Source organism: Leptodactylus fuscus, chromosome 10 (genome assembly GCF_031893055.1).
Source record: "Leptodactylus fuscus isolate aLepFus1 chromosome 10, aLepFus1.hap2, whole genome shotgun sequence".
NCBI lineage: Eukaryota > Metazoa > Chordata > Amphibia > Anura > Leptodactylidae > Leptodactylus > Leptodactylus fuscus.
In genome coordinates this window covers 21,345,512-21,357,788 of record NC_134274.1, presented here as the reverse complement: position 1 = coordinate 21,357,788, position 12,277 = coordinate 21,345,512, and the positions used below count along the sequence as shown (strand labels likewise).

Below are 12,277 nucleotides of genomic sequence, written 5' to 3'. Positions count from 1 at the left end.
TTTGTTGACATTCCTGGATATGAAACTAATATCTTTCCATGAGTGCATGGGACAGCTTTATCTTTACATTGGTTTTCAAAGCTTGGAGTATCTTCTGCTGACAGTCATGTCCTATGACCGCTATGTGGCGATCTGCAATCCGCTGCACTATAACATTATTCTGAATAGTAAGGTCTGTGTAGTCCTATCTGCTGTCACCTGGCTTATCAGCTTAGTCGATCCAGCTCCCATCATGGCATTGATGACCAAGTTGCCTTTCTGCAAGTCCCATAAGATCAACCACCTTTTTTGTGATTCTGTTCCATTACTGAAACTTTCTTGTGGAAGCATCACCAGAGTTGGAATTGTTATACTTATTGAGGTTGTGATTTTGGCATTACCAGCCTTCTTCTTCACATTATATTCCTATATCTCAATAATTTCTGTCATTCTTAAGATCCAATCAGCCAAAGGAAGACTGAAGGCGTTCTCTACCTGCTCATCCCACCTTACCGTTGTATCTATGCTCTACCTTACCCTGACCTGTGTTTATTTTGTGCCTCCGTCTAGTAATACATCGGTGAATAATTCTAAGGCAGTCTCTCTCTTAAATATAGTCCTCATCCCGATGCTAAATCCTATTCTATACAGCCTCCGGAACAAAGACGTGAAAAATGCATTTCTTAAAATTATAAAGCAAAAGGTGATTTCATCCCAGTAATGTCCTGCCCGTAGGGAGATACATTGGGGAGATTTACAAAATAGTAATACATCATTAAATGTCCTCTAATGACTCCCTTTAAAGAAAGTCAAATTGTTCAGAAGGATATAGATCATTAAATTGATACATTTAGTCTTTGTACTTGGTGACAGATCCTCCTTAAATGGGTTTGACCAATGTTTGAAGTTATAACTTCATGATTCTTAAGAATGGGGCTCAGTTCCCCCATCCTGATGGACCAACAGGCTGAGCAAGCATCTTCCCAGTTCATTCTTTCTATACAAGTGCTCTAGAGGTAGCCAAGTACGGCGTTTTTGGAGACTTTGCTATTGAGAGCTGAAGAGACAACAAGGTCACAGAGTCTAGATATCTTAACAAGTACTGCCCTTTTATTATAATGGTTTACATTTCGAGAGGGTTTGTTGGAAATATCAGAAGTATCACATCAGGAATTGCAATGGTTGATAGAGTTTTTGATGTAAATTTTAATTTAAAAAAAATAAAAATATCCATACATAAATCATTGAGAAATGGTGAATTTATTTAAATTTGTAAAATAGAATTATTGGTTCTAATCTTATTGATTTGTGCGTACTATCAACAATAATTAATTTACAATATGTTTTTGTTATATGTTACATATTAGATCACCCCTATGATTCTGAACATGAGCCATTCCTAGAATTTACTTTACAAATTTTCGTAGACTTTGAGCTTTTATTCATGCTTTAGCTCCACAGGTCCAACCACCACATGAACCTCCTCATCCTGGTCAGTACTGGCAGATCTCCTGCCTCTTCGTATACATCCTTGGCTACAACGAGAGTTGGCACTGCCCGCCTTGCACACCACAAGCTTGCACTGAAGATATACTCTGGAATGTTTCTTCAAAAAGCTGAAGGTATTGAATCCAAAGCGGACTATGTTATTGGATGTAGATTTGTACGATTTATAATCCGGAACTCTGTTACAGCTAAAATAACAAAAAAACATATTTTCTGTTAGTAATTTTTTAAATTTGTTTGGTTGTTGTTTTTGGATATGGAATATAGCTTTTTACCTCATACAAATAGTACATACTCCACAAATAATTTGATAATGTGTATGTTTATGTGCATTAATTAATTAGGGTTCCTAGTGGATATAGTTGGGGCACTTTGTGTACTGGCACCTGTGGGGAGGGGTGGTCTGGTGTAAGAGAAGCAGTAACTCCTCGTTCACATCTGTGTTAGTAATCCATTTGAGGGAGTCCGATTGGGAACCCACCAAATGGACTACCGAACGCATTGCCAAGCGGTGTACAGTGAAAGCATACGGACCCCTTAGACTGTAATGTTGTCCGTGTGCTTTCTGCATGGAACATGTGGAGAGAAAAGTACATCGTGAACTACTTTTCTGCCCACATGTTCTGTGCGGAGACCATGTGGAAAGTACACGGACCCCATTACAGTCTATGGGGTCCATATGCTTTCACTGTACACCGCTTGTCAATGCATTGGGTAGTCCGTTCAGGGGGACCCCATGTGGACTCCCCCGAATGGATTACCAACGCAGATGTGAATGAGGCCTAAGACTGTTCAAGCCCGTGGAAGAGTGACTCCTATGACCAATGACATAGGAACAACAAACACTGAGAAATTGACTGTAGAGAAGAGAAATTAATCATACATGGTCAGGCAAACCTCGAGCAGCGGAAGCCTGACTAAATGATAAACATATTAAGCCATAATTAGAAGAAAAACAAACAAACACTACATTACCCTTTGCTAATGATATAAAAAACATGTCTTGAGAAGTCGGACTCATCAGGAGATGCCACACAAGTATCTAAGAATAGAACCAGCTCAGGATCAGATGTATCTAAAGTGGCTTGAAGGTATAAATGCTGGTTGAGCTTCACATAGTATGGATATTGAGTCACCGGCTGAATATATCTGGAGGACTGGAAGAATGTCATGTTGGCAGAATAGAGGCCATATTGGATGAATGTGTTCCTTATGAAGTCGTCTGCGGAGTACATGCCTTCCACCACAGTATCTCGGTAGAGCCGACATTTAAGTGTTAGACCCAATTTTTTCTGATAAATTACAATTGTGTTGGCTGGTTCGGTGAACAAGGTGTTTGTATAAGTTATTGTGTCACTTTCAACCTGTACAAGAAAAAGTCAAAATGAGAACAAAAAAGTAACTACATAGAGGAGGATGGATTTCATCTTCCTATTATGTTTTCTAAGACAGATAAATAGATAGACTTCATTTTCTATTAGTTACTATCTATACATAGAAATTTGAGGTTCTTGGTGTACATGATTGCTCAAACTTGTAAAAGCCCATCTGCTACAACAAGGCGACCTCATTCACATGGGACCTGTCACTAAAGGTTCCCCCCACTTGGAATTCAGCCTGGCTGAATATAGGGTATCTGCAGTGCTCCTATTAACCCCTTCCCAACGGAACAGGAGCACTGCAGATCCCTTATATTCAGTAGACCAGGCATTTTCAGACACAAGGATACCTAATGTGTTTGGGTTTCACAGTAATTTTCTACTTTTATATGTATTCTAGAGAAAGGAGGGATTTAGAACTTTTATTTCTTTTATTTTTTTTATATTTTTTTAAAGATTCTTTTACTTCACTATTTTGTGGGAGATTCTATACATTACTATTGCGGCTGGTCACAGACCCCCTTCCCCCAAATAAATAAATAACATTTTGTGCTTGACTCGAGTGTAGGCCGAGGGGGGCCTGTACTACTAGATCTTGGTGCTGTAAGTTTTGTATTTAGATTGATAAATAGATTGATATATTAGATAAATAGATTGATATATTAGATAGATAGATAGATAGATAGATAGATAGATAGATAGATAGATAGATAGACTTTCCTACCTGCTTTACTGTCAGACATTTATCATAAGGTATATCAAATACCAACCAATTTGATACAACTTTCGGACGACATTGAGGATCATTCAAAATTACATCATCTGGATAATATTTCAATGATTTTAGATAGTTAAGTGAGACTCGAGCCTTCATGTAGTCAGAAAAGCATGACAGATCCACTGAAAAAAAGAAAAAAAAATACTATAAATATATTTGTATTTATTGAAGCTTTTATTCTGATTCATTTAATCATTGTAAACCAGTTACTCTAAGAACGTATTAGTATTAGGCAAATGGGGAACATTCTTTTTTTTTATTAATTTGTGTAGTGTAACTTTAATCGCTTAAGGACCACATTGGCTACATTCAGAGCCTACATGACTTTTCATATTCTGTTACTATTTCTTTCATTGAGACATCTTGTAATATACTTTGACAAATTTTGACTCCTTTCTGTGAAATCCTGCACTTCTTCCACTTGCTTCTCTATTGAGGGCTGTACACTACTTCCCACTGGGTATGGTGTACAGGCTTGTGTATGTAATGAAGAGCAAATAAGGGTAGAGGAGGGGTCAGTTGAAACAGTTTTATCTTGAACACTAAAAAAACATGTGATTCTGGTGTTATATGAAAGAGGAGATTCTCATCTTTCATATGACATTAAGACTTTAGTTCTACCTTTGTTATTTCCAAATATATAATAAGTTGAATACACAGTCAGGAATGGGATATGTTTGCGCAGCAGCGGCTGGTTCCAATCCATATTGTGTTTTCAACTGGTGATATCTCTGGAAATAACACAGGTAGAACTGCAGTCTTAGTGTTATATAAAAGATGGCAGCAGTCGCTATAGTGTCCTTAAGCCTGTGGGGCCCCAAAACTCTCTCTGTCACATGAAATATACCAATATTCTCAATGGCACAAGATAGGTAGGGGCCACATTACAGATTTTGCACTGGGCCCAGGGGCATCAAGTTAAGCCTCTGCCAATCTTTGCCAATTTTGTTGCATTCTTAATGCATTGAGGCTAGCAGAGAAACTTCAGGTCACTATGAAGGGAGCTGTTCTTCTGAACCTACCTTTATGTCTGGCAGTAAATTGCATGTAGTGTGCATTTAAAGCATTGTTTAAGTAATGCAGGAAGAAAATATTTATATAGGCACAAACGCAGTAACATAAACTCCTGACAAGTTACACTCAACATTGAAGGGAGTCCGTGAGTAGGTATGAGCAAACCATTTTAGATAGAACTGGATTTGACCAAAATTTTTCAAAAGTTTCAGGTTTGGCAAACCTGAAACGTTTGGGGTTTGTTAAACATGAAACACTATTATTCTGTGTGGTCACTTATGGCCCCAGAGTATAATAAGTAGAAGCCTAGGTAAGGTGAGAAAAAAATAATAAACCTTTTTTTCACCTTACTTCACCTCTCCTGAGCTTCCTTGCAGCCTCCAACAGTCCCCTGGCATCTTCGTCAGGCCTCTGGATCATATGTCCAAGGATTACCACTGAGATCCAATTACAGACTTCAGAGGTGACGCCAGGATATATGATGTCAGTCATAGACCAGAAGAGGATTCTGGGGGATAGACAGACATTGCGTGGATGCCTTGGGGAGGTGAGATAAGGTGAGTATAACTGTTTATTACTTTTACATATGGATAGTTACATGAAAATGGGTCTCCAAAGCTGAATATCAGAGGCATAATTGGAAACCGTAGAATCACTTATACACTGTCCTGGTATTAGCTATATAACCAATTTGCTCATGACAGACGTAATTTCCATTTTTTCTTATTGTTTAGCTTTTTTTTCCTTAAATTAAGATATATTACCATTTGGGTCATTGGTAGCAGTAGAGTAGTATGTCGCAAAGAATTCCAAGCCGGCCTCTCTATTAGCCCCTGAGAAGACAATGCTGATACTGTTTAATGAGGAGGTGAAATCTCTTGTACTTGTCTTGCACAGATCTCCAAGTAAAGCTGATCCAAGAGGAGTTCCATCATAAACTGACACAGATGATGACGAGCAAGCCTGGGCAGTCTTCTTTCTAGTCAAGAGAATTTCAGGAACACAATATAAAAACAATTCTCTATTGATGTTTTTCCATGCAGTTAGTAGTTAGGTAATGCTAGCTTAGATGCAAATTCACCAATTTCCAAATTAACATTAAAAAATTAATAAAGAGCAACATAGCCACAAACCACTAAATTTGTAATTGCTGATTTGCAAGACCCAAAATCCTAGGGGACTAACCAAATTTAAGACATGAATACTGGTTGTCTAGAAAATAAGAAATATCTTAAAAGTTATACTAGTTGGATCTGCCAGTGGCACTCTACAGTGGTGGAAGCCTCCGGTTATTGCAAATTAAGTCAAACACATTGGTGCCATGTTTCCACTGAGGGCTGCCCAGGACCATCAAATTCACTGATGGTTTGAGCTGCCCAATCTCAATCTACTATCGGAATACAATATGCTCCAATGCTCCAATCCATTATGATATTTATAGAACAGGTTCTATTCTGCTTTGTGAACCTAGATCAGAACAAACCCCCTGTTGAAACTAACGGACCACAGGACGCACACGGATGTCCTCCAACTGTCATCTGAATGCTTTCCGTTGAAAAATCAGAAATCATTTGGCATACCCATTTGGTTGTGTGCATGAGGCTTTAAAGTCTTTTTTAACATTAAATCACATCATTATAAATCAGATATACTGTAAATGTAAGATTTTGTTTTCTTGTCTCATACTCACACAAATGACTTGAAATTGAGATGAATCTTATAATTGTTTTTGACACTGATGTACCAAGTGCAGGAATCGGACACTGGGGAAGTTTCTGAATCCAAAGAAATGTTCCCATGTAAATTTGTCAAAATTCCGCCACATCTAACTGCAAAGAGCAAAAGCAAAAAGAAAGTTTTTGACAAAATATATAAATATAATTATATAAATATAATTAATATTTACTTACCATTGGTGTTCAGATCACCTGGGAGACCATAAATGAAAAAGTTAGAAATGTCATTAAGTTACATAGATAGATTTTTTTTTTTATATATATATATATATATATACGTTTTACTGATTATGTATAATTAAAAAAAAACACTGGGGCCCATTTATTAAGATAGATGTCCCTATGGCCCCTTAATAGTTCTAGTCCATCACTCTGCTAGTACAAAAAGTAGAATTAGAAAGATTCCTACTGTATATAAAATACATTAAAATGAGTCACTTAATTCCCGACACTTAATCCTCAAATATTTTAATCCCCGTTCACTTAATCCTCAGACACTTAATCCTTTATAAAGCATTGTGTAATACCTTGAATCACTGATTCCTCTATTAGTGTTAGGGTTAAAGGGATAGGAGTTTGGGTTAGAGAGGGTTATGGAGAGTTAGGGGGATTAGGGTTAGGCACCAATATCCTTTCACCATCAGAAGAGGGGGCCTTAAAGCTCAGCATAATCACTGTTATGTTAGGGTTGGAGGGTTAGGGGTTATGGTTAGAGGGTTAGGGGTAGGGTTAAGTGTTAGGGGGTTAGGCATTGATATCCCTTCACTGGCAGAAGGGTGGGCCTTAATGCTGAGGCGTAAGGAACGCCCCTTCTGACAGTACAGTGCTATGGAAGAGTACTGTTAGTTGGGGCCTTCCTTACCATCCAGCGATGACGCTAGGTGTTAAGGCTCACCCTTCTGATAGTGGAGCGATATTGATGTTGAATCCAATGGCAATGATATCTCCCACACTTGGACACACATCGGGAAAACTGACAGTACAGAGAATTCAGTGCACTGTCAGCTTTCTAGTGGTATATAATACCGCAGGTACCGGAGGACATGAAAGGTTCTCTTTAAATCGCTGGGGTCTTTCATATCATCATCGAGTGCACTGGTTGTCGGTGGTGTTAGCCTGACAATGGATGTGTTTTACTTACGAATACTAGGAAATACTAGATATATGAAGGTAAAGATGAAAAGAAAGCAATTTTTTTTTTACTTTGAATATTGTAAAATAAAGGGGCAGGTATTACAACTCACATCTGTATACAGCTGAGCTGCAATAACAAAATCATTCTATAGAAATACAGCAAATTGTAGAAATCTCTCAATAATCAAGTAAGAGGGCAAGTTAGACACAGAATGAACATATTATACTTACGAGTGGTTGTAGGAAGTGCTAGATATATGGAGATGGAGAAGAAAGAAAAAGGAAAAGTCTATTACTTAGAATTTACCCTTTACTTATCACAATGTATAAGAATTCTGACCCACGCTGAGATAAAAAATTGGAAAAAATGTCACCACATTTATAAACCACTTTAGACAGTGCCCCACGTGTAGGGTTGAGCCGATCTTGAGACTTCAGGATCGATTTTAAAATCCGATTTCCGATCATTTTTCATCCGATCATTTTTCATCCGATCCTGATCGTGAAATTTGCTTGATCACCGATCGGGATCCCTCAACCCTAGTCAATGTTTCTCTATAGGAAAAGTCACTTTTAGAGTTGATCCGATCTTGAAATTTCAAAATCCGATTTCTGATCATTTTCCAGCTAATCGTGATCATGAAATTTGCTCGATCGCTGATCGGTATCCGATCTTTTCCAATCGCTCAACCCTACCCATGTGGTATAAACACAGCAGATTGGCCGCGGCAGAAACGGCAGATTCTACCGAATCCCATCCACACATTCTGGTAAAATATGCACATAACCGTTTCAAAACTGTTGCGACCCCAAATTGGAACTGGCATAGGCACTACGTAAATCTGACAGATCACCATGTCCCCACTCTGGCCCTGGAGAGACCAAGAAATATAATACTAGTATAATAATAGCAGTTCTGGTTTGGGCTGACATATTAGGCCCAAAACAAAACTGGAGGCCATGAATATTCACAACTCTTAGCGCTGATTCACATCTGCGCCCCTGGGGTCTCTGTTATACAGGTTTCCGTTTCCTGCCCGAAACTGGGCAGGAAACGGAAACCTGCAGGCATTTTTTAAACCCATTCAAATGAATGGGTTTGGAAATTGTCCGGCTGTGAGCGTGAACATGCAGGACTTTGTGTCCCGTTTAAAAAAAAAAAAACGGTTTTGCCGCGGAGAGCATAAAACGCTCACGAGCGCTCACGGCCAGACACGGTCTGACAGGTTTCCGTCTTTTGTCGGTAGAAGACGGAAACCTGAGAACGAGGCCGGACGCTGGTGTGAACCCAGCATTACTTTTATGTACAGCTGAGAGACAATACCAGACAAATTCAATGTCTCATTATTACTAAAGTTAGAAGATATCATAATTCATCTGGACATTGAGTGTATTGTACTTACTAGTGGTAGTTGTAGATTCTAGATACAAAGGAACAGGAATGAAAAGGGGAAAATGTTTGTTACTATGTATATTGTATAATATTATATTGGCCATGGCAAATACAGTGGAGGAAATGTATCAATATGCTATGTGCCATGTTATAAGATGTCCAAAATGGCTCCAGGTTTATCAAAGAGATCCCCTGAGATACATGTGATAGCTTTATCTGATAGTAGTAGTAGAACTAGTGTATAATCTGTATAACCCATGGAGGAAAACTGTCACGAGTCATAAACATGTCAGTAAGAGGTGTCCCCACCCTTGGGCGCTTCGCTCTCAACCTGTTTCTGCCTACATTCAACATTATGAATTTCCCCCCTTCTATAGAAACACATATTGTATAAATTTTCATTGCTACCAAAGTAAGAGGGTAATCCAGTTGGACCATGAATGTATTATACTTACGAGTGGATGTAGAATGTGCTAGATACATGAGGAAAGAGAGAGGAAAATTTTGTTACTTTAAATATAATGAAACATGGAGTTGGGGGGCAGATTTACAAAAATACATAAATATTTGGGTTCAAATTCATTAAAAAAAATGGATTCATTATCCTTTTTGGGATGAGGCCACACATTGCAGAGTTGTAACATTATTAGTTGTGTTGTACAAAGTCACGGGCAGAGGCTAGTATTGCATAAATTCTTCATTGCTACCAAAGTAAGAGGATAATCCAGAACTGGACTATGAATGTCTTATACTTACTAGTGGTTGTAGGAAGTGCTAGATACATGAAGAAAGAGAGGAAAGAGAAAGGAAAATGTTGTTACTTTAAATATGTTGAAACAATAGAGTTGGGGGGGCAGAATTACTCATAAAAATTAGAGATGAGCGAACACTAAAATGTTCGAGGTTCGAAATTCGATTCGAACAGCCGCTCACTGTTCGAGTGTTCGAATGGGTTTCGAACCCCATTATAGTCTATGGGGAACATAAACTCGTTAAGGGGGAAACCCAAATTCGTGTCTGGAGGGTCACCAAGTCCACTATGACACCCCAGGAAATGATACCAACACCCTGGAATGACACTGGGACAGTAGGGGAAGCATGTCTGGGGGCATAAAAGTCACTTTATTTCATGGAAATCCCTGTCAGTTTGCGATTTTCGCAAGCTAACTTTTCCCCATAGAAATGCATTGGCCAGTGCTGATTGGCCAGAGTACGGAACTCGACCAATCAGCGCTGGCTCTGCTGGAGGAGGCGGAGTCTAAGATCGCTCCACACCAGTCTCCATTCAGGTCCGACCTTAGACTCCGCCTCCTCCGGCAGAGCCAGCGCTGATTGGCCGAAGGCTGGCCAATGCATTCCTATGCGAATGCAGAGACTTAGCAGTGCTGAGTCAGTTTTGCTCAACTACACATCTGATGCACACTCGGCACTGCTACATCAGATGTAGCAATCTGATGTAGCAGAGCCGAGGGTGCACTAGAACCCCTGTGCAAACTCAGTTCACGCTAATAGAATGCATTGGCCAGCGCTGATTGGCCAATGCATTCTATTAGCCCGATGAAGTAGAGCTGAATTGTGTGTGTTAAGCACACACATTCAGCACTGCTTCATCACGCCAATACAATGCATTAGCCAGTGCTGATTGGCCAGAGTACGGAATTCGGCCAATCAGCGCTGGCTCTGCTGGAGGAGGCGGAGTCTAAGGTCGGACCTGAATGGAGACTGGTGTGGAGCGATCTTAGACTCCGCCTCCTCCAGCAGAGCCAGCGCTGATTGGCCGAATTCCGTACTCTGGCCAATCAGCGCTGGCCAATGCATTCTATTAGCCCGATGAAGTAGAGCTGAATGTGTGTGCTAAGCACACACATTCAGCTCTACTTCATCGGGCTAATAGAATGCATTGGCCAATCAGCGCTGGCCAATGCATTCTATTAGCTTGATGAAGCAGAGTGTGCACAAGGGTTCAAGCGCACCCTCGGCTCTGATGTAGCAGAGCCGAGGGTGCACAAGGGTTCAAGTGCACCCTCGGCTCTCCTACATCAGAGCCGAGGGTGCGCTTGAACCCTTGTGCAGCCTCAGCTCTGCTACATCAGAGCCGAGGGTGCGCTTGAACCCTTGTGCACACTCTGCTTCATCAAGCTAATAGAATGCATTGGCCAGCACTGATTGGCCAGAGTACGGAATTCGGCCAATCAGCGCTGGCCAATGCATCCCTATGGGAAAAAGTTTATCTCACAAAAATCACAATTACACACCCGATAGAGCCCCAAAAAGTTATTTTTAATAACATTCCCCCCTAAATAAAGGTTATCCCTAGCTATCCCTGCCTGTACAGCTATCCCTGTCTCATAGTCACAAAGTTCACATTCTCATATGACCCGGATTTGAAATCCACTATTCGTCTAAAATGGAGGTCACCTGATTTCGGCAGCCAATGACTTTTTCCAATTTTTTTCAATGCCCCCAGTGTCGTAGTTCCTGTCCCACCTCCCCTGCGCTGTTATTGGTGCAAAAAAGGCGCCAGGGAAGGTGGGAGGGGAATCGAATTTTGGCGCACTTTACCACGCGGTGTTCGATTCGATTATGGCGAACACCCTGATATCCGATCGAACATGTGTTCGATAGAACACTGTTCGCTCATCTCTAATAAAAATACATAAAAATTTGGTATCAAATTCATTTAATAAATGGATGTATTATCCTTTTTAGGATGAGGCCACACATTGCAGAGTTGTAACATTATTAGTTGCGTTGTTGAAGAGCAGTGGACAACGCTCAGTCAACTTTTTAAGACTGGTACTTTGTGCACTTGTCTTAACTGCTCTTGGCCATTGGTGTAAGATGCTCCAGAATAACTACGAGGCTCTGGGTATGTCCTTTGGAATATTTCCAATATATAATGCATTAATATTATACCTGAATAGGCTTTGCATGTATAACTTAAAATCTAGACCTATGAGGTAAATTCCAAGTTCCTATTTGGAATAGGGGGGATCCTTTTAGTATAAATCACATGTTTTTCTCTCATTATTATTACTAATATAAGTAGTTACAGTAATTCATCTGAACATTGAGTGTATTATACTTACTAGTGGTCGTAGTATCATGGACTACATACATGAAGATAGACAGGAAAGAAAAATAATTTTTGTTACTATGAATATTGAAAAATATTATACTGGCCATAGTAAGATACATTGTTATAGAAAATGGGGTCTGTTGGTCCGTCATGCGTCATAATAAATATGTCAGTAAGAGGTGTCCCCACCCCGGGCAGCTTCGTTCTCATCCCCTTTTCTGCCCACATTCCCCATTATGAATTTCCCCCATTCTATAGAAACACGTATTGTATAAATTC

At 39.7% G+C, this 12,277-nt stretch overlaps 1 protein-coding gene across 1 annotated transcript; it reads right to left on the bottom strand.

Moving 5' to 3' along the window:
- Nucleotides 1-1,417: 1,417 nt before the first annotated feature.
- Nucleotides 1,418-7,357, bottom strand: LOC142219132 (CUB and zona pellucida-like domain-containing protein 1). Its single transcript, XM_075288098.1, has 7 exons — nt 7,288-7,357; nt 6,567-6,584; nt 6,347-6,485; nt 5,421-5,635; nt 3,589-3,764; nt 2,461-2,849; nt 1,418-1,673 (listed from the first exon to the last, which is right to left on the bottom strand). Exons 1-7 carry the CDS (start codon nt 7,355-7,357, stop codon nt 1,418-1,420), a joined length of 1,263 nt encoding a protein of 420 aa, XP_075144199.1.
- Nucleotides 7,358-12,277: the final 4,920 nt, after the last annotated feature.